Genomic DNA, 23,097 nt, shown 5'->3' with positions numbered 1-23,097 from the left:
CACGTATGAGTTCATATAGGAGTAAATCCTGTGACCAGTGTAAAAACTGCAGAAGATTCTGAGCAAACTAAAATAATGTGGTTCTACAATGTATAGGAAGGCAGAATAGAGTGCGATTGTGTGCCTTTAAAGCCATGGAGCACAATACTACAAGGGCTCTGGGTACCCCTGTGCATAAGGTGTTTAGGAAGCAGGAGGGAAGATGTGCAGCTACATGATCCACTGGCTAAACTCATGAGTGAGATTTTCAAAGACAGAAGTGATGGTTAAATAGTCAACTGCCATGACTTTCAATGGGAATTGGACAGCTAACTATCATTTAAAATTTTAAAATAAAAAGGTGTTTTATTACTTCGTGAATTTTAGAAATGTTAATTAATACTAATCTTAATATTATTTTAGTACAAAGAACTGGAACACACCACTTATCTTTGACCTCAAAGAAGGAACAGTAAGTTTAATTCTACAAGCAGAAAGGTAATTTGTTTATTATAATAATAAAGACTTTTTTTTTTGTTAAACTGAACTGTAGAATTATATGTGTGTTTCTTAAATACTGTTGGAAACCAAAATGTAGACACCATGTAGATTCAAGCAGGAGGGTTTATTGCACACAGCGCTGGCAGAGTATAACCTTGCCACTTGGGTTCGTGAGCACTGATAAGCAAATCATTACAATAGGTTGTATAGGGAGCTGATGGGCAGAGAGAAGTGACAGGGTGAGATTTCCTGAGCCCCTGAATAGGTACTAACAGCAAGGCATAATAAACACAGTAAACCAATAGTCTAAAAGATTACATAGTAGTTCTGCCCATGGCTCAGGTTAACACAATTTCTAAATACGAGTATATGCCCCCTTCTTCCTCCCCCTCCCCCCCAAGAATTTCCTTACAAGGCATAGCTATATTCCATTTGGGATTTATAGGAGCGATGACAACGTCTTTCCAACAGATGTGGTTCATAGGTGCTTTCCTGGGGTATAAAACAAAAAGATAGTGTACGGCACACAGCAAACAATTGTTTATAGTATACCTTTGGTAGGTCTGCGAGTTTGAATTCTTAGGGGGAGTGTTATCTTACAGCCTTTCCTGAGGTCGTGGTTGGCCTTGGGAAGGCAGCTGTTGTCTCTTTCCCAGACTATGAGGCCCCTCTCAGCCTTGTGTGTGTGTATGTGTGTGTGAAACTCATGATAAGGATGTTCATTTATGGCTTTCCATAATTATGACCTAGTGTTATGCTGCTTTCATGATAAACAGGCGGGGTTATTTTCTGAATTTTTCCTTGGGCCCATTACCTGCTGCTGGCTAAGCCTCATGTCTCTGCTCACTCTGGGCAGCGTGGGCCTATGTGGAAAAGCTAAACCAGAAACTGTGGTTCAGAATCTTACCCACATATTAATGGGCTGTTTGCTATTTTATCCCTACAAATACTAGTAACAAAATAAAATATACAGTGTTGGTAAATAGTGGATGAAGTCATGTTGGGTAAAGTCATTTTCTAAAACAGGAGTGGTAAATAATTTTTCAGGGGAGCCGCTTCCCGAATTTCAGAAGTGGTCACGGGCTGCTCCAGAAGGGGTGGAGCCTCGTAGAGAAGAGGTGGGCCTCAGGTGGAAGGGGGCTGACTAGCCTAGGGGTGGGAGAGTGTGTAAAGTCTTTGTCCGCCATCCCCGACCTGTCAGGGGCATGCAGCGCCTATAGGGAACCACCAGCCATTTTCAATAGCTAGCAGGTCCCTCTAGGGGCTACATGCCCCTAGTGAGGAAGGAGACTTTGTGCACTCCCTCCACCCCCAGGCCAAACAGGGCTGGGGGCAGGGGAGCGCGCAAAGTCTTTCGCCCCCTGCCGTGCCAGAGCTGCCAGCCAGTTTGAACAGCTAGCAGTTCCTTCTAGGTGCCATGTACTCCTGGCAGCAGGAGACTTCACTTGTGCCCGCGTCCCCAGGCCAATCAGGGTTTGGGGGCTGGGGAGTGTGCGAACTCTCCCTCCCGCACTCTGCCCTGCTAGGGGTGTGGAGTGCCTAGAGGGACCTGCAAGCCGTTTTGAACAGCAGGCGGTTCCCTCTGGTGCCACGTGCATCTGGCAGGTGAAGGAGATGTCACATACTCCCCATCCCCAGGTCTCAATTGGCCTGGGGGTAGGGAAGTGGCAGGGCAGCTGCGGACCAGATCAAATGGTTTGGCCGGCTGGATCTGGGCCACCGACCCTATCTTGGCCCCCTACCCCAGTCTAAAAGGTACTATTGCTATATAGTATCTGTGATACAATTGTGGAATTGAATTACTTCATACATTACATGTGTACTGTATCATGCTTATCTTTTATTTACAATGGAGTGTAAATAATCTTCAGCGGTTAAGTTTAACATCTGTTTTTTATCTTTTATGTTTGTTTGTTGAAGTGGAACATACTTTGTAGAAATAATCTTGACTACAAGTTGGTCCTCTACTTATTAATAAAATTGTCGTCCCTGCTGAATAAACATGAAATGCAATTTTACATTTTTGGTAATAATACGTATATGTAATATTTATGCATGCATGAAATGGCAGCATTTCCTCCATTTTAAATGGTTATGAGAATAACACTGGGAATCAAGAACTCCTGAATTCTAATTTTAGTCTTGCCTCTAATTTGCTATCTGGCCTTGGTCAGAACTTAAATCCAAATTTTTTAAAAGTGCCCTGTTTTAAACACTTCGGATCTGATTTTTAGAGGTATCGTACTCTTACAACTTCAGGTAAAGTTAGTGGAGGCATTTCTGAAGATCAGGCCTATATCTGAAGTTAGGCACTCAAACTTGGAAGGCGCTTTTGAAAATGTGGGAGCAGATCCTCTGTTGGTAAGAATAGTTGTAGCTCCATTGAAGTCAACCCACATTTTTTTGGGAAATCATTCTTTCCTTGCAAATATCTATATGAGCAGGCAATGCCTCCAAGTGAAGTCAATAGAGCTATGACAGTTTATATCAGCTGATGATATATCTTTGGCCTTTAATCTTTCTGTTTGAATTTTCTGCATCTGTAAAATAGGGATAATAGCAACATCTAACAGAAGTTATTATAGATTTATTATTTACATTCTACATAAATACTAGTTCAGAAACATAAACATTGAAAAAGGCCACTCCTTTGTATGCGTCTTAATAAGCTGAGGTAGAAATTTTAAAAAGTATCTTCTAAGAATCTACAATTCATTTGCTTCCATGACATAGTGAAGAAACAGACACAGAAAGATTTAAAAATGGAAGATGTAAGATTTAAACCAATTTCTAAGCTATATACACACCTTTGCAACTCCTGAGCTTCTGTGAATATTTTTCTGTGGAGGACTAAAAATCACAGTATTTTCTAAGTTCCTTTAGAGAGATGCCTTATCAGGATATTTAATATGGAAGTGTAAAGCTATAGAAAATATTAACTAAGGGAAAACGGAATAATAGATTTTCCATAGCTAATTAAAATCCTTATATTTGAAAGGCAATATTCACATTAAAATTGAATTCCCAAGTGTACAACTTGTGAGTTCCAATTTTAAGATTTAAACATTGTGTAGCTTACACAGAAAACACTTCCAGTATTTTAGACAATCTTAAAATTGCTGAAATCTTTCTAGCACCGTCTATTACAACTAGTTAAATTATCCTTATTGTTTTCAGGCATTTTCTTCTTATAGACGGTGGAGGAATCTATTTATATTCTTATGAAGGACGATTAATTTCATCTCCAAAATTTCCAGGAATGAGGACAGATATATTAAATGCCCAGACTGTATCTCTGAGTAATGATACTCTAGCAATAAAAGACAAAGCTGATGAAAAAGGTATGTTTACAGTTTAACTTCTTCAATTTGGCTAGCTATTTATTTGCAAAAGTGTTAAAAAGTTGATATTTCATTCATATGTAACACATTCATATGTTGAAAATTAAGCATGAAACAGGAATAACTAGAGCCCTGCATATCCGTGGATGTAAATATCTGTGGACAGTGGAGCTGATACCCACACAGGATCCTGAAACTCAGAGGGAGCCGCCTGCCGCCCCATGCTGCTGTCTCTGATACAGAGGCAGCAGCATGGGATGGCAGACCAGAGCCAACTGCCTCCCCCGCCTCTAATCATGTTACTGCTGAAATTTTCAGTGGTTACACAGTTATTTAATTACATACATTTGAACATCCCTAACACTAACCTATGGGTCCCTGCTGCTCCTTATCCCAAATCCCTGCCACCCTTTATCCCAATCCCTGCTTTCATGGTGCCTGCCTCTTTCCTGCATGACCCTGTTCCTTCCTCGCTTATCTTTGCTTCCTCTCATCTCCCCTCCAGGTGGTTTTCTGTGCAGATGCAAGTAAAATCTGGATCATGGATTGGATGATGAGTTGAGCCTGGCAGATGCGGATCGGATGCAGATCCACATATTTGCATCTGTGCAGGGCTCTAGAAATAATAATTATTCATATTAGTTTGATTTTTTGTTTTTGAAGTACTACTAATTTTGTATAGGTTAAACCTTTCTAAATCAGGACACTCTGGTCCAGCAACATCTGTTCCTGGACCAGAGAACCACAATGGAAGCCTGTCAGTAGAGATCCCTACCAGGGCCAGGAGCCCTGTTGGGGCCAGGAGCCCAGCTGCATTGGTGGCTGGCCGGTGGCTGCCTGGTGGCAGGGGAATAGGTGGCTGGCCCCCCAGCTGATGGGGCCGGGAGTCTGGCTGACCCAGTGGAAGGTGGCCAGTGCCAAGGAGCCCTGCTGGGTGAGCAGCAGCCCTATAGAAGCCAGGAGCCCAGCCTTGCCAGCGGCGGGGTGTGGGCAGCTGGAGGGCCAGCAGCTGGTCCAGGAATGGAGCCAGGTTGAGGGGCCAGTGGCAGAGGGGCTGGAATTAACCTTTCCTTGTCTAGCAAACTCCCTCGTTCAGGACCAGTGAGGTCCAACCTGTAGTAGTTGCCCACAGGACAATATTTTCATATGGGGGGAAAAACATTTTTCTTCTTCTATATCCTTCCATTCTCCAGTTATAGGCAATGGGATGGAAAAAACAGGAATCGTATGCAGTGAAAATTCCAATCCCCTCTCTCTTTCATGCATGGTTCACTAAAGAAATACAAATATGGTTACTGTCTACTGAACTGAGAAGCCTGATGTGTGTTAATTGGAATGGATTGTAGCCTTCAGATATTCTTTGTTTTGGTTAAGTTTTTTCACAATTGTTTTTTGTGCAGCTTTTATAGGTTTAGTTATGACTCAATAGTATTTATTGAAATATGTGTTTACAATATTTTACAAGTGGTGTTTTAATTTCTAACACTCTGTCACACAATCTTTCTCTCTCTCCAAGTGAGCAGACATAAAGTTCAGGAATCTCTTGTGTTAAAGATTTTGAGGAATCAAGAATATTGATTCAGAGAGCAGAGTATTTTTCTGTAGTTATTCGTTAATCGTCGACAGTAACTATGTGCTGTATTCAATGTGTTTTGTAGGGGGAAAAAAGCTACTTTTTAGTGTGGTGGGTTTTTTTTAAATAAATTAACAAGCCTTACTTTCTGCTATGCAGAAGACTTAGAACTACAAGTACCTAAGGGCTATATTTAGGACAGCAAACTGCTGAGATATTTTAATTATATCAGATAATTTTTTCATAGTTTTCTGCTTTGATCTGGAATTGCCATCTCTAAGGGTATGTCTACACTGCATGCTTATTTTGAAATAAGTGATTTCAGAATAGCACATCTACACTGCAGGGAAGCCTCAAAATTAGTCCGAGGCAGGCTTCCCTAATGTAGACTGCTATCATGATTTAGAGCCCTAAGAGGCACAGGGGAGGAATAACTTAGAATGATCCTGGTGAGGGGCTATTTCGAAATAGCAGCAATGGAGTGTCTACACATGCCTTATTTTGAAATAGCTCTTTCAGAATAGGTATTATTGTTCATAGATCAAGGTTCACAAATTTCGGAGTAGATCACCATTTTGAAATTATTTCGAAATTACAGAATGGCTGTGTAGATGTTCACATAGTTATTTTGGAATAACGGCTGTTATTCTGAAATAACTGCTATGTAGATGTACCCTAAGAGGGACAGACTAGTTCACTCTTTTCCATCCTTTGTGTTTTGCGTGCTTGCTATAAAAGTGCAATCGTGGAGATGTTTTTGTTTGTTTTTGTGTTGTAGATGCTTGCCCACTAAGATTTTTCCACTGTACCAAGTCGTATCCCACAGATCACAGAACAACTATCAGCAGGAAATGGCTTTTTACTGTCCTAATTCTCTGCACATTTTCAAGTAAATTTGTCCCATTTTATAATCAGGTTCTTGGAATAGTGTTATACACTTCAGGGTTGTCTTAGCCCAATGATACCAACTTCAGAATTCTACAGGACTAATGAGAGCAGTGAGTTTTGGATTTGCTTCTCTAAGGCCACAACTAGACTCCGAAGACGATCAACTGCCATTAGATTAACCTTCAGAAGTGGTCCCATTTCCAAGATAATATTAACTTGGTTTTCAACAAGTTCAGGTTTAGACTTCCTTACTTTGCAAATAAGCAGCAAATTTGCCTTCTTTTGTTCTAGGGAAAAAACTCAGAGTACTTGTGCAAAGAACAGAAAGGGTCATGAAAACCAAAGTTTCTATGAACATTTAAAGAAGCACTTCCCTAAAACAGAGGAGAGAAGGGCTCTGCCTTTGTATTTGGGTGAGGGGAGTTGTGCTCTTTCTCATTGCTTAGTTCAACCTCCAGTTTTAGACTCTTATCTTTTGTGGGGCAATAAACACTTTATTCCATTTCCAACCATTATTTTCAGCGTATCAATATAATTTTTTTACCTGTTTTATTTCTTTTATGAAAGTATTCTTTAGGAGAAAGTAACATTAGAAAAAGGATATTAAAAATTATAAAATTTTAAATGTAAAAATTAAAATGGATTTTCATTAGTAAAGTCACATTTCACTATAAATTATTCAGAGAGAAGCATTGACTAACCATAAATTATACACATGTAGATGACAGATGCATTTTACTTTTGAGATAACATTTTCTTAATTTTATTATATTGTACATATAAAGATATTTCATTTTATTGCTGTGCTGCTCTTTGGTACAGCAGGGACAAATTATGGCTTCTGCTATGGGTATTTTTAAATACAATGTTTGTATAAATATCATATGTTATCTACATGCACACATGCTTTTGAGGGCACTCACTCTTGTTCCTCTTCTGTTGCTTCTTTCACTCTGTTGCAGGCTCACTCTGCAAGTCTTGACACGTAGTTATAAGCTTGAGCTAATCAATCACTTTCAGTACCTTATCAAAGGAGGGGTCTGTACATCCTGTGCTGGTTGGATCAGCAAGCTCTAAAAAGGATTATGCCAGTGGGGGTTCCAATAGGGGCAGTGGAAAAGGATTCTCTCTTTAGAGGAAAAGTCTACTAGAGCTGTGAAACAGTCTTGCAAAGGCCAGCACAGGGAGAGACAGAAACCCTGTGTCCTGAAATTGCTTTTCTCTACTAGGCCATTCCTTTTAAGCCCACAAAGAGATCCCTATTCATCTCCTATGTAAGAAGGTGAAATGTGTAGCTTCCCATGGTAGAACTTGTTCAGTCAGATCCTTCTTTGTTTTCTCGGAGTCCCTTGTCAGTGGCCCAAATACTGGGTCCTGGCCCACTGCACTGCTCAAACAGGCTTGGAAGGGGGGTGAAGATACTGTTCTCAGAACCAGGCGTATACCCTTTTGATCACTCCAAGTGATTATTTCAAGAGAATGGAATATCTTTATTAAATCTGTAGAAAACTATGGGAAAAGGGAGACAAAGCCATCTTCTTTTTCTGGATATTTCTAAATAAGAGAGAACCCTTGTCATTAAAAACATTGGTTTTAAATGCTTGCAGAGACTTGGGATTTTCAAAATACTAAATGTGGGTTTTTCCTAAAACGCTTACTAAGCTTTACAGATTGAGTTGGATATTCATCTTACTATATATTTTAGAAAAGTGTGTCTGTCTGTTTGCCTGTCTGTCTGTGAGTCTGTTTGTTGAAGACCACCTCCTAAATGGTAAGAGCTAGGACCACCATATTTGATATGCAGTTTCCTCTTACCATGACGTAAATCAAGGCCAGGGTTTGGTTCTGCCAGGATAATGGGATCTGCATCGCATTTGATTTTTTTTCTCATAAAATAGAAAGGGAAGGGTCTGATAGGAGGGAGTTATACTGCAGAATGACCATAAGGAGGCAGCAAAGGCCAGAGATGAGGAGTAGGACAGCTCTAACCCAATTGGGCCACCAGAGGGAAGGGTGGAGAAAGGAACAACTATCTACTACATATTTCAGAGAGTTTGTCTGTTTGTTTGCCTGTCTGTTCCCCTGCCAGGGGACATGCACCTCACTCCTGGCTGTGCCCGCTGAAGATGCAGCCCCATAGAGAGGTGCTTCTCTCCTGGCCCCAGGTTGCTATAGTGAGAGAGGGCTGGTGTTGTCCTCTCTCCTTAGGGTTGCCTGCATACTGAACCTTCCATCCCCTGCCCCACCTCTGAACAATGATTTAAATGAAGAAAAACAAAACTTGTTTGAGTTAAGGACCCAAACAATGCTGGGTAAATCTTCTAGTGATGAATAATTAAACATATCAGCCCTCACATTGTGCGTTGTAGTTTGTACAATATCCTCTTCATTTCATATTCTACTTTCATGAGAGCAAAGGTACTGTGTATACCAAGATCACGAATTAAGGTCATGTTGACAATCATGCACAGAAATGAGAGCAAAACACCTAAGTAAAACTCATTTTTGTTTGCAAGTGTAACCATCTGCAAAAAAATAACACTTGTACACAACCTTTTCTTTCTCCTCTGCAAGTGCAACCAACGACCTCAGGAGAACACCTGTTCTCACAACCTTTTTTCCTCTACCAGTGAAACCAACGACCTCAAACCAACATCCTGTATCCTGAAAGAAACCCACAATATCATATTATTAATACATTAACAGCGCCATCCTTTGGAATAAAAGTATTCATGCATTACAGGGTTCAGATGGCAACATACAATTTATAAGGGCAAAGTTCAGGTGGAATGTGACATCATGAAACCTCTGAGATGTGTGTCTGATATTATTAATGATCTTCCTGTGTTGAATTTTTGCTTAATAATATACACTTTTACAGAAATGTTTGTAACAGTGAGATATTACTTTCTTCACTAGCTTTGAATAGTCCAGACCACATTTATTAGAAATGTATGTCAGCCTGTTCCTCCTTTCTCCCTCTTTGTGAGCTGTTTTGGTCAAACCAGAAGTATAAGTTATTCAAAAGTAAAGTATTTAGATATTTGGATATGATATAAAAGTAAAATATTCAAGACAATATCATGTGAATTTATGTCAATTTATGATAGTGCAAAGTTGTTAGTGGTTTCCAGGCCACAAAGCAGTTGCAACTTATCAGAGTGTAGCAGCAAACGGCTTGGATGAGCCTTTGGGCACTATAAAAGAGAATCACAGTTTTCTCCATCTTCTTCCTTTTAAAAAAAAGCCACCCTTTCTAGTCCTTTTTCTTTCATAGAAACCATAACAAACAGAAATGAATAGTTATTTGCCAGGGGTAGAAGTTTGTGGAATTAATGGATTTTTTTTTTGAGGGGTGGGAGCAATCACGTGAATGTTTATAGAGTTGTAATGCATCTCTAAGGCAGATCATTTTTGAGGGATCTCTCTTTAAAACATCACCAACTGGGTGAACTTGATGATCCGAAACTAATTTATACATTCACTTGCACCATCTAGAAATTCATATAATTGTTAGACTAATGTTAATTAGTTAATATAATTTTAGATTAAAATTATAACAAGTGAACGATGGCAGAAATGCAAAAAACATTTTTTTCTCTGAATGAGTGTAGTATGTTTTAATATTGTGGCTAAAATAAAAACTTTGATAAGAAAGGTTGATATTTAAGGATTTTAATGGGTCAAATTTTCTGTGTTCAAACTTTCTTGTAGTCAGCAGCTTATAATGTACCAACTTTTAAAGATTTTAGTTCACTTTTCAGTTGTTCACATCAGTCAATTGCCCTGTAATAAGCCTCTATATTATATAATACAAAAGAGAGCTTGGAAAATTAGTGAAGAATTTGGAAAGTCTGGCAAAGAGATATCTGATCTACAGAAATGTTGAAAGTTAGTAAATATAATATATTTCTTTATTTAACACTACACCTTTTACTTTTTAAGTTATCTACCTGTTTGAAGTGTTGTCTGGGAAGCCATTAGGTGATGGGAAACCTCTTACTCACAAGGTAATGTTCATTCTGTAACTTCACCTTTCAAACTGCATCTTTTATTAATAATCTAGAAGAAGTAACTATGAGAGAGTTACTATAATACTTAATAGAAAATATTTGACTAATGTAATTCTTTTATAGTACAGCATACATTAGACTGACGTATGTACTGTGTTGACATACACAATTGTAGGATATAAATTGGAAACCTTGACTTGGTATAATTCTTATAATTCACATGCCCAAGAGATCAAAGTGAGGTTCAGGAGAGTCTCAGAGGAATACTGCTAAGGGAGAGCTACAGTCTGTCATAAGTTACAGTTAAGTGACCACTTGAATTCCTTACAGTCCAAAGTCACTTGATCAGCACCTGACTATGAGTATGTCTACAGTTTTGTCAGAAAAATGGCTGTCCACACTGCAATTGCGTTCTTCCACAAGAAAATTGAAAGAACAGAGGGGTTTTTCTGGCATTCGTAATCCTCATTCTACAAGGAAGAAGCCTTTTTGCGAAAGAGCTCGTTTGGAAAAAGGCATGTGAGGGAGTTCTTTCGAAAGAAGAGGAAAAAGCACAGGTGCCCTTGTGGCCATTCTGTCCATAGCAATCACAGCTTACATGCGAGAGAGCATCCATTCAGTCTGGACACTCAAAAAAGCAGATAGTTTTTTTCGATGCACTTTTGCAGTGTGGACGCTCTCTTTTGGAAGAAGTTTTTTTGGAAGATCTCTTCCAAAAAAAGCTTCTTCCGAAAGGAGCCTGTAATCTAGACGTAGCCCATCTCAGCAATGAAGTCCTTTGCACTATTTCTTTGTTCTGCTGTCAGGAGAGAGGAAAGAAGAAATAGTTCTGTTGGTCTCCATGCTCAATCTTTCGGTCTTCAGTGGTTGAAGAAAAGACATTACCTTGGGGACATAATCTTGTTTCTTCTCTCCACTTTCTTCTTATCAGTATAAGAAAGAACTTGCAGTCAGTGGAATAGATATCCTGTAGTGAGAGCATTTCTGTGCAAGAGGCACAAGGGCTCCTTCTCTTCCTTTACGCTGCTTTGTATTTATTTTTCCTTCAGCTTTTCAAGAGGCTTTTCCAGCCTTGGTACTCCTGCAATATAACAGACTGTGCTGCTAATGGATGATTATATTAATGTTGTAAGAAATTAACTTCTGTAATGCTACACGCTTAAATAAAATAATTCTGGGACTAGGCCATACATACCAGGAATTTTAAGAAATTCAATTGTTGAACAGTAATAATGTATGTTACGTTTTTTAAATGGACCATCCTTTTTTTTAATGTAGCATATAAGAGGAATCATGGCTCTATCTGGCATACCAAGTGTTTTCTGTTTGTATTTTAGACAGACATCACTGAGATTGCCCTTGATCAGAAGGGACTTACAAATGAGAGAAAAATTGCTTTTATTGATAAAAACAGAGATCTTTATATCACATCAGTGAAGAGATTTGGGAAAGAACAGAAAGTTATCAAAATTGGTAAGAACCAACCCTAGATTACATTGATCTACATTCTGGCAGTTCAGGTATTTTATGTGCAACAAGTGTTAGAAGCTCTATAATTTGATTAATTTAAAATTTGACTTGAAAGAACACTGGGGAATACGATGTAGGTTGCAATCTTACTGTGGCTCCTTAGGATAGGTAAAATAAGCAAATGTAATTTCCATTTCTAACTTCTGTTTATCTAACTACACTGAATAAACACATTACCTCAGTAGTTAAATAGGGAAGTGGTGGCATTTAAACTGTCATCACTACATTTCAGAGTGAGAAACACAAAGAGAATTATGAGAGAAGTCCACATGTCCATTAGAGTTGTTGCATATATGCTGTTTCAATGCAGATTCTGATAGCACTTCATTCAGAAGGTTTTCTTCATAATCTCCACCATTAGAAACATGATATTGTTAAATAAAAGGTGCAGTTCTGGAAAAAGTGATGTGAAGATAAGAATGGCCTTACTGGGTCAGACCAAAGGTTCATCTAGTTCAGTATCCTGTCTTCTGACAATGGCCAATGCCAGATTCCCCAGAGAGAGGGAATGGAACAAGTAATCATCAAGTGATCTCTCTCCTTTAATCCATTTCCAACTTCTGACAAACAGAGGCTAGGGGCACCATTCCTACCCATTCTGTCTAATAAATATAGTTCAGGGATGGCCAACCCGTGGCTCTTCAAAGAAAAAATTGTGGCACTCACGGCTCTGAAAGGGACAGCGTGTTTCTGTTTGAAGGAGACAGAGCTGGACTCACGGCCGCCTTCCAAGTGGCCACCTTAAAAGTGCAATGCCTGCTCTGCTCTTAAAAGGGCGGTGGCCGGGGCTGCGCTTTTTTTTTTTTTTTTTAAATTAAGCTCAACAACTTTTCCCTTGGCATTTTGTGCTGTATCCACCACTATATTGGCTCTTCATCTGTAACAGGTTTGCCACCCTAATATAGATGAACCTAAGCTTCATGAATTTATCTAGCTCTTTTTTGAACCCTGTTAAATTTCCGGTCTTGACAAGATCCTGTGGAAAGGAGTTTCACAGGTGACTATTCACTGCATGAAGGAAAACTTCCTTTTGTTTGTTATAAACCTGCCACCTATTACAGGTTAACTCCCTTAACCGGGACTGTCTGGTCCAGCAACATTCATGGTCCGGCAGTACCAGGGATGTTCCTGGACCACAGAGCCCAGGTATAGGGAGGTCAGGCCGTGGAACAGGAGCATGGCATGGGGGCCGGCGACTCAGCTAGGAGCCCTGTGCAGGGGAGGGGACGTGGAGGGGCTGGTAGCACAGCAAAGAGTTCTGCCCCCTGCAAAGAGTTGACCCCAGAAGCTACCAGGGGTCAACAGTGGCTGCAGAGCTCCAGCCCTGGCCACAGCCAGGGAGCTACAGCTCCGGCCATGGATTCAGGTCAGGCAGCGTCAAGTAGACAGCTCCAGGCTGGAGAGCCACATCCAGGCAGACAGCTGCAGTGTGAGGCTGTAGCCCTAGCAAGGGGCAGGAGTTCATCATGGGCCATCTTGGGAGGGACCATCCCTGGTCCAGCAAATCCCTTCGATTGGGACTCGTCAGGTCCAACCTGTTATTTCATTTGAGGACCTCTAGTTCTTATGGAAACAAGTAAATGACTTTTCTTTATTCACTTTCTCCACACTTGTCATGATTATATAGACATCTGTCATGTCTCCCCCCTTAGTCGCCTCTTTTCTAAGCTGAAAAGTCCCAGTCTTTTTAATCGCTCTTCATATATCATGTGTTCCAAACCCCTAATTATTTTTGTTGCCCTTTTCTGAACCTTTTTTAATGCCGAGGTATCTTTTTGAGATGAGGTGTGTCACATCCACCTGCAGTATTCCAGATGTGGGCATACCATGGATTTATATAGAGGCAATAAGATAGTCTCTGTCTTATTTTCTATCCTTTTTTTAATGATTCCTAATATTGTGTTTGCTTTTTTCAATTGCTGCTGCACATTGAGTGGAAGTTTTCAGAGAACTATCCACAATGACTCCAAGATCTCTCTTGAGTGTTAATAGCTAAATGAATCCCCATCATTTTGTATGTATAGTTGGGATTATTTTTTCCAATGTGCGCTACTTTGCATTTATCGACATTAAAATTCATGTGCCATTTTGTTGCCCAAACATCTAGTTTTGTGAGATCCTTTTGACACTCTTCGCACTCTGCATTGTTCTTAACTATCTTGAGCAGTTTAGTGCCATCTTCAAATTTTGCTACCTCACTGCTTACTCCTTTCTCCAGATCATTTATAAATATGTTGAATAGAATTGGTCCCAGTACAGATTTTTGGGGGACACCACTAGTTACCTGTCTTCATTCTGAAAACTATCCGTTTATTCCTACCCTTTGTTTCCTCTCTTCTAACCAATTATCAATCCATGAGAGGACCTTCCCTCTTATCCTGTGACAGTTTACTTTACTTAAGAGCCTTTTGGTGAGGGACCTTTCTAAAGGCTTTCTGGAAATCTAAGTGCACTATATCCACTAGATTCCCCTTGTCCACATGCCCTCAAAGAGCTCTAGTAGATTAGTAAGGCATGATTTCCCTTTACCAAAACCATGTTGACTTATCCCCAACAAATTATGTTCATCTATGTGTCTGACAATCCTGTTATTTATAATAGTTTCAACTAATTTGTCCGGTACTGTGGTCATCTAATAACTTCCCAAGCTATATTCTGGTCACTCTTACTCATTGGCTGTGTCTACATTGGCACCCTTTTCCGGAAAAGGGATGCTAATGAGACCAGTCGGAATTGCAAATGCCGTGGGGGATTTAAATATCCCCCGCGGCATTTGCGTGAACATGGCTGCCGCTTTTTTCCGGTTCAGGGCTTTGCCAGAGAAAAGCGCCAGTCTAGACGGGATCTTTCAGAAAATAAAGCCTTTTCCGGAAGATCCCTTATTCCTGATTTTAAGAGGAATAAGGGATCTTCCAGAAAAGGCTTTATTTTCCGAAAGATCCCGTCTAGACTGGCGCTTTTCTCTGGCAAAGCCCCGAGCTGGAAAAAAGCGGCAGCCATGTTCATGCAAATGCCGCGGGGGATATTTAAATCCCCCGTGGCATTTGCAATTCCGCAGTGTTTCATTAGCATCCCTTTTCCGGAAAAGTGTGCCAATGTAGACACAGCCATTGTGTCCTAAAAAAATACAGTGTATGAACTTCCTCTATAATTTGTGCAGAAACAATTAAAAAATAGACAGTGCTCTCAGATTGTGAATGTTCTAGTTAACAGTTCAGCAGTAAACAAAACTGAGCTATTTTGACTCTATATACATTAGAAACAGTAATAGAAATATCAGAAAAAGACAGAATAGGGAAATTACTTTCTATAATTAATGTTTTTAAGACTAAATTGCAACTAACTCATGTAGGAATTTAAAAAAACAGCTTTTTTTAATGTAGTTGTTGATGATCTGCTATGGCCACTCTTGTTGTTAGCAAAATTCCTAGAATGTTTACTATGTGTTTATTGTGTATGTACACATACATAATATTTGTTTATCTTTAAATTAAGGAACAATGGTGCACACTTTAGCTTGGAATGACACATCCAACATACTTTGTGGACTCCAGGATACACGTTTTACAGTCTGGTACTATCCCAATACAGTATATGTAGATAAAGATCTTCTGCCAAAAACACTTTATGAAAAAGATGCAAGGTAATGTATATTTTTATTCTTAATATTATTACTAGATTTTTTTAAAAAAATATTGTTTAATTATTCACTCAAATATAAATTTACAAAGAATAGTGTTAATTTAGCCACTTGACATTGATGATACCGTTACTACCCTCAGAATTCCTGTCACATCACCATTTCTGGATTAGGAAAGGTTTAACCATAGGCCAGTGTTTGTTGAAGTGGGCTGCAGGCCTACTTTGGGAAAGCCACTAGTGGGCCCACACCAGAGAGACTGCTTTCCATGGCTCCTGTTGGCTGGAAACAGCGGGGAGCCAATGGGACCTACGAGGTTCCATGACTATGAAGCTTTAGGTAAATAAAGTGGCGTCGGGTCCGCTAATGACTTTCCCAAAGTGGATCCACAGCCCGGTTTAAGAAACACTTCCATAGGTGTTAGCCATTCAAAGTATACTATAAAGCTTTTTAAAAAGTGAATGAATGATAATGACAGTTTGATGCAGAACACTTAAGCACCTGAAAAGCGATGGACTTGTGCATATGCTTTAAATTGCCTATGTACATTATGATCATATTGCTTTGTACTGGTGAGTTCTAATGAATAATCATTTACACTTCTATAGAAACTTCTATTCGTGCTTCTCAAATTGTTTTATAATCAATACTATATTTAGCCTTTCATCCCCTAATTTCCCATCTGATGAGAAAAGTAACACATCTTCATTTTACAATGAAGTGAAACACAGTGGCATTAAGTGATTTTTCCCAAAGTCATAATGTATCAGTGACAGAACTACAATCCAAGTCTCAAGACTCAAGGTGTTATGATCTTACCATTATGTAATAGTCTTCCCCTTTTGATAAATAATTCAGTTAGGTGAAAAGATTTGACTTTTTTAAATTACTTCCAATATTTTGATAAAAGTCCTTCTGAATAACAACTGAAAATATTGTAATCATTCTCACTAAAGAACATCACTAGAAATAATGTGATATACCAGTCCCCTTCAGTTGTTTGGTACTATGAGCTCAAAACCAAGTACTCTAGGGCTACGTCTATACTGTAACCTTCTTGCGGAAAAGCATATGCAAATGAAGCTCATTTTTTTGAGGAAGAATGGCTCTTGCACAGGAGGGCGTTTTTGCGCGAAAAGGAGATGTCTACACAGCTCCTTTTTGCGCAAAAGCCTCTTGCACAAAAACGGCTGCTTATTACTTATGCAAATGAAGCTTGGCAATATTTCATGCCGTGCTTCATTTGCATATGCTTTTCCGCAAGAGGGCTACAGTATAGACATATTTTAGGTCTCTAACTAACAGACAATGGAAACTCTAGCTTAAGTGGGTTCCTGACAAACACTCAGGCCTTGTCTAGGCTGAGAAATAAGGTTGATTTTTAGCTCCTTATTTTGTAAAGTCGAAGGTGCATGTTCCTACTGTGCAATTCGAAGTAGTACATTCCCAGGAAGGTGGCTATTGTCAACTTTGAGAGTGATGCATTGTGGGTAGCTATTCCACAGTTCCTGCTCCCTTTTGCATTTTGGGTTATGCTCCCAGTGCATGTTGAGACCAGAACTGTACAGCAGGTGGTTCTGGATACATGTCGTCAGTGTCCCATAATGCACTCACCTCCTCCCGCATTTGAAAGCAGTGTCAACTGGTTTTTTTTTAACCCTTTTTTTCCCCCTGGTAATCCATGCAGACACCACAGTAGAGTAAGCATGGAACCAATCATGGATCCCTGTGAGCATCAAAGTATTATAATAATGATTTTAACGTCGGTGTACCTTACACTGGAGTATATCTAGAACTGTGGTCCCCAACATGGTGCCCATGGGCACCATGGCGCCCGCGGGGGCATTTGCATGCGCCCGCCAGGTGCTTGGGGCTGGCCTGGCCCCGCGTACATGGCGCAGCGCTTGCGGGGAGCATCGGCGGGGGGTGGGGGAAGCGCCGGCCCCAGGCACGCGGCGCTTGCGGGGGGGGGAGGGGAGCGCTGGCCCCTGGTGCGCGGCACTTGCGGGGGGGGGCACCGGCACCGGGCGCATGGCTATGGGGGGGCCCCAGCCCCGGGCAAGCGGCTATGGGGGGGCTTCCCCCGGGCGCACAAGTGTCCCCGCCCCCTGGTGCCCGGCGGGCAAACGGCCACGCCCCCTGGTGCCCGACAACCACAAAAGGTTGGGGACCACTGATCTATAATGTATCTGGGTCTGCTGGAATGAGGAAGAATCTTGGGAGGCCATGAACATACTTTCAGTGAAGCACTTTAGTTGAGCGACAGGCAAATGCCATTGGCATTCGATCCTCTGGATACAGTGGAATACCAGTTCTGGTGCCATCAGACAAGAACAGACAGATGGGACCGCATAATGATGCAGCTGTGGGGCAATCAGCAGTGTCTGCAAAACTTTTGCATATGTAAGGTCACTTTCATTGAAGTTTGCACATTGCTTTCCTCTGCCCTGAAGTGCAAGAATACCAGAATGACACTCACTCTGACAATGGAGAAATGAGTGACAGTTGCCCTGTGGACTCTTGTAATGCCAGAGACTACTGGTCAGTTAGGAATCAGTTTGGTGTGAGGAAATCTACAAAGGGAGCTGTTTTGATCCAAGTATCCAAGAAAATCAGTACCCTTTTGCTACAGAGGGTTGTGATTCAGGGAAACGTGGATAACTTTGTCACGATGGGGTTTCCTAACTGTGGCGGGGCAATAGACAGAATGCACATCCCTATCTTGGCACCTAACCACCTTGCCAAAGAATACATAATCCACAATAGATGGTACTTGTGGTGCTGCAGGAGCTTATGGATCACAAGGGCCATTTCACTGACATCAATATGGGAGAGTTGGAAAAGGTGCACGACACATGCATCTTTAGGGACTTCTGCCTTGTCAGAAAGCTGCAAACTGGAACTTTCTTCACAGATCAGAAAATTACCATCAGAGGCACTGAAATGGCAATAGTGATTCTTAGCGATTCAGCCTATCCTTGCTCCCATGGCTCATGAAGCCATATATAGGCAGCCTGGACCACAGTAAGGAGCAGTTCAACTAATGGCTGAGCAAGTACATAATGGTGACAGAATATGCTTTTTGGCATTTAAAAGGGAGACTCCACAGTCTACTGACTAGGTTAGACTTCAGCGAAAGCAGCATTCCCATTTTAATGGCAGCCTGCTATGTCTCCATAATACTTCATAGTCAGTATCCATAATGGAGGGAGAAAATTTGTTCTCCTTGGCCTCTGATGATAGGACAAGAAGCAATGGGCTTAAATTTCAGCAAGCGAGATTTAGGTTGGACATTAGGAAAAACTTTCTAACTGTCAGGGTGGTTAAACACTGGAATAAATTGCCTAGGGAAGTGGTGGAATCTTCATCACTGGAGATATTTAAAAGCAGGTTGGATAGACAGCTATCAGAGATGATCTAGACACTGCTTGGTCCTGACATGAGGGCAGGGGATTGGACTTGATGATCTCTCGAGATCCCTTTCAATTCTAGTATCCTATGATTTCTTACTCACTGGAGTAGGAAAGTTATATGGTGGGGGTCAAGGCATAGTGCCTAACGTAATTATGAGCAGCCAGACACCAGGCCAGTAAGGAGAGCATAATGAGGGGCACTGCAATCAGAGAGGCTTTGAAAGACAGTTTTATGATAAGCCAGATTTGAGTGTCATGCATGTTGCTAATGATAAGGTGCCCCTGCATTCAGTGTGCTTGCCTGTAAGCCACCTCTCCCTACTACCTCCCCCACAATGCGAGCAATAAACAGACTGTTCAGAAATCATGTTTTTTATTTAAGGAACACAGCAGGGACAGATAAGGAACTCATGGCAAGAGCTTGTGCAGGGAGGGGTGATCACAATTGTGAGAAGGACAGCCTTTTGCTTTGGGATGCATCCCTGGAGGTTGAGTGTGAGGCTGTCCTTGACTCTCCCCTCTCCTGCATTATACAGCTCCTGGGAGAGGAAGCTATGGAACTTGGTGAGAAAGTACTATGGACCCACAAGTGCTGGAGGGGGGGCCTGTGCATGAAACTGTCCTTGAAAGCCACTGTGCGGTTCATCACATCCACTATGTCTCCAAGACTCTGTTTGTTCACTTCCAGCTCCCTTCATGTTTTCCTGTCCTCACACTACGTTCTCATCTCCAGCAGCACCATAGTCCTCCACTTGCTTAAGCGCTCCCTGTCCAAGTGGGTGGATTGCATTTGCTCCTTGAACATGTCATCCCTAGTCCATTTTCACGTGAGGATGTACCAGCTAGACAGCTGGTGGAGCCGGTGGACTGTGCAGCGTGCTCCTTGCTGTTCCCACTATAACAAAAAGTGAAGGGCAGACTTTACAGGAGTTGCATTTTAGCGTGTAAAACCTAATCTGTTAGCATAAAAGGAAGGTCTGTGTAGAAACAATAGGGATGTGTAATGTATAAAGCCATAGTTGTGCTTTTAATCACCTCTGTGCAGCAGGCCCACCACTGAGTTTTTAGGGGAGCAGCTAGACTTGGCTTGGTGGCAGGCATGGTAAAGGACAGGCTGGGACTTGAGCTTGTGGGAGAGAGGAGTTCTGGGCATGGTGAAAGGGCAGGAGCTCACACAGTGACCATGTGTTTGGCTCCCCCTGTTTGCCAGGAGAGTGCAACTTTCCCTTCCCGTGGAAATATGTGGGCAGGAAGGGGATAGGGTCCAGGCATGGCAGCAGGGCAGGGATGCAAGCGATGCTTTATTGGGGATGAGAAAATGGAGGTTTACTGCAGAGGCATCAGCTAATAGCTTCCCCTAGGTTGCCATGCAAAATGTCATAATCTCTGAATCTCACAGAGTGATGGAGAGCAGATGCTGACTGATGGTGGCTAGAAACCTGGACCTTATGCTGAGATGCTTTGTAGTGCAATGACCACTTACTGCTGGCTTGGCATAAAGAGGATGAATAAGGCAAGTCTCCCCAGAAACCTTGTGAGAAGGATTAAAGAGTTCCTCTGTGAGAGTGTTATGGAAGTATGCAAATTTAATTACCCTTAATCAAATTTAATTACCCTTAAGGTCGACGGAACGGGCTTGGTGACGTGGACTCGTGGTTTAGAAATTCGACCTAATGTGACTAAGTTTGACCTAATCTCCCAGTATAGACCAAGCATTTTATACACTAGGAAACTGGTTCCTTTATATAACAACTAGAAGATTTACTTGGCATTATTCAAGTCCTTAACTCAAACAAGTTTTGTTTTTCTTTGTTTTTAAATCACTGTTCTCTTCAAGTGATTGTTCACATCGATTCCAATTCAGGTGTATGTGCGCCGTGTACACAAACATTGGAAATTTCCCCCCTACCAGCTCCCATAGGGTCAACTGTGGAGACCCCCTAGAGTGGCACCACTATATATACCACTGCTGACCCTACCCTCCCTCAGTTCCTTCTTACCATCTGTGGCGACATTGGAACTGTAGCTAGCTCTTGCTTAGCAAGTACCTAGTCCCTAGCGGTAGCTCTCCTTTTCCTAGTCTTCACTTTGTTTTCCTCTGATAAGGATCTTCAAGCAAATAAAAGGACTGTGGACAAGTGCCCAAGCGTTTAGCCTCCTGAGACTCTGGGGCATGCTTAACACCCCAAGTTTTAAAGTTTGCCACCACCATATGCCCAATAGCAATCCACCCAACCTATGCTGCCTGGGTGAAGAACATCACACTGAATCTGTTGAAGTTTTAAGCCCTGCACTAGAAAGGACAGGGAGCATAGGCTTCAACAGCTCCTGATGTAGGTGGCATTAAAACCCCTTCAGGCCAAAAAATCAGCCCTGGGAGCCAGCTTGGTGTGCAGTGCCCCCACCTCTGTGAGACACGGCACAGAAGCCAGGCACAGCAAAAGACTCTTGGTGCCGGGGTTTCCCGGCACTGAAGACAACAATGCCGAGACCTAGATCTACCACACTGGCACAGTTGGGCAGGAGAGGATAGAAGGTAGATCCCCTCAGAGGCCCTGACAAAGACAGGACCATGCCCAGAGGAAATCCCCTGTGAGTGAGGTCCAGGACGTGCTGTTGACTCTGGCTCCAGGACCAGTGCCATTGAGTCCAGCACATGACCATCCACCGAGGGACATGAGCCCGGTGCAGGTCTTAAACTCCCCTTCAATGTTGGACACCTTCAAAGTGGCCAGAGACCTGATAGAAATCTCGGAGGCCATGGTACACAGCAAACCACAAGCACTACTGGGACTACATCGCTCAAGGGGAAAGACAGGTATGCTCCATCGACCACAGTCCATGGAGCAGTACCAGGACACATCGTCTTCCTCAGAGGGTCCCTTGACACCAGCACAATGTTCCCTACCACTGGCATGGGGAGAGATTCTGGCTTCGAGTGCTAGAGTGGCACTGAGGGATTGGCGTTCGACTCAGAGATCGGTCTCCAGGTCAAGGTCATGATCTAGAAGTCCGAGGTGCCACTCCCCTTCCAGGCTTCCTCGGCCCTGGTCAGGATCCCAGACAAGATCCCAACACTCGGCACCAGCATCAATGGCACCGCTGTAGTCATCCCAGTCAGAATCGGAGTCAGATACAGTGTCGGACAGGCCTCGGCACAGCTGATCTCAACGCAGCACAGGAGACCAGCTGGTACAGTAGCAACAATATTGGCCACCGCCAGTGCAATGGCCCTTCTGGACTCCTTGGGTGTATCATCAGTCCCAGAGTGCTCCTCGGTCGTTGGCTACATGAGTCATAGATCCCATTCATACAGGCACCACTCGAGGACACCATCTGCAGTGGAGTCCCATCCACCTAGAGTGGACAGTCCACCTCCTGAGGCTAGGGAACAGCCACCAGGGAAAGGCCATCGGGTGGGCCCCCAGGACAGAGCCTAGTTACTGGTGAAAGACGCTGCCCAGGCCAATTCATCATCCTCCCAATATGAAGCAGTGGCGGCCCCCTCCTATGGACCACAGGACATATCAAGAGTTGCTGCACAGAGTGGCGCGGAATATAAATCTCCTGATGGAAGAGATACAGGAATCTGAGTACCCAATGGTGGGCATCCTCTCACATGAGGGGGCCCTTCCGGGTGGCTTTGCCAATCATAAAGACAATACAGTCAAATTACATGACCGTGTGGCAGACCCTGTTCTCTATCCTTCCAGCAGCTAAGGTGTCGAGAGGAGGTACTTTGTTGCACCTAAGGGTTATGAGTCTATATACTCTCACCCCTCGTCTATTGTGGTCTTGTCAGTCAACAAGAGGGAGAGACAAGGTCGGCAGGCTCCGGCCTCCAAGTCGAAGGAGGCTAAAATAACTTACCTGTTCAGCAGGAAAGTCTGTTCGACACGGGGTCTGCAGCTAAGGATTGCTAATCAGCAAGCAATCCTTAGCTAGTACAGCTTCAAATTGTGGGATGCCCTAGCAAAGTTTAAAAAGAGGTTGCCCCATGACAGCAGGCAGAAGTTCAGTGCCATGCTAGAGGAGGACTGCACAGTGGCTAGAACCTCCCTTCATGCGGCCCTACATTCCACAGATTCAGCAGCACGAACTCTCTTAACGAGGGTAGCCATGTGCTGGTTTTCATGGCTTCAGGCATTGGGCCTCCCCCCAGAGGTCCAGTCTACATTGCAGGATCTCCTATGTGAGGGCAGTAGTCTATTCTCAGAGA

General features: G+C 42.3%; 1 protein-coding gene across 6 annotated transcripts in view; it reads left to right on the top strand.

The window, feature by feature from the left end:
* The window catches only part of IFT80 (intraflagellar transport 80), a 156,124-nt gene that overhangs the window by 106,072 nt on the left and 26,955 nt on the right, over positions 1–23,097 (top strand). For all 6 annotated transcript variants that reach the window (XM_075937826.1, XM_075937828.1, XM_075937827.1 and 3 more), the window contains 5 exons: positions 403–477; positions 3,658–3,821; positions 10,228–10,292; positions 11,633–11,768; positions 15,321–15,468. In XM_075937826.1, the coding sequence (XP_075793941.1) occupies positions 403–477; positions 3,658–3,821; positions 10,228–10,292; positions 11,633–11,768; positions 15,321–15,468 (588 nt within the window). The remainder of the gene's footprint in view (positions 1–402; positions 478–3,657; positions 3,822–10,227; positions 10,293–11,632; positions 11,769–15,320; positions 15,469–23,097) is intronic.

The sequence above is a fragment of the Pelodiscus sinensis genome, chromosome 10 (genome assembly GCF_049634645.1).
Source record: "Pelodiscus sinensis isolate JC-2024 chromosome 10, ASM4963464v1, whole genome shotgun sequence".
Taxonomy (NCBI): Eukaryota; Metazoa; Chordata; order Testudines; family Trionychidae; genus Pelodiscus; species Pelodiscus sinensis.
Note: the sequence above shows the minus strand (reverse complement) of the source record. Positions and strands in the feature narration are given on the sequence as shown.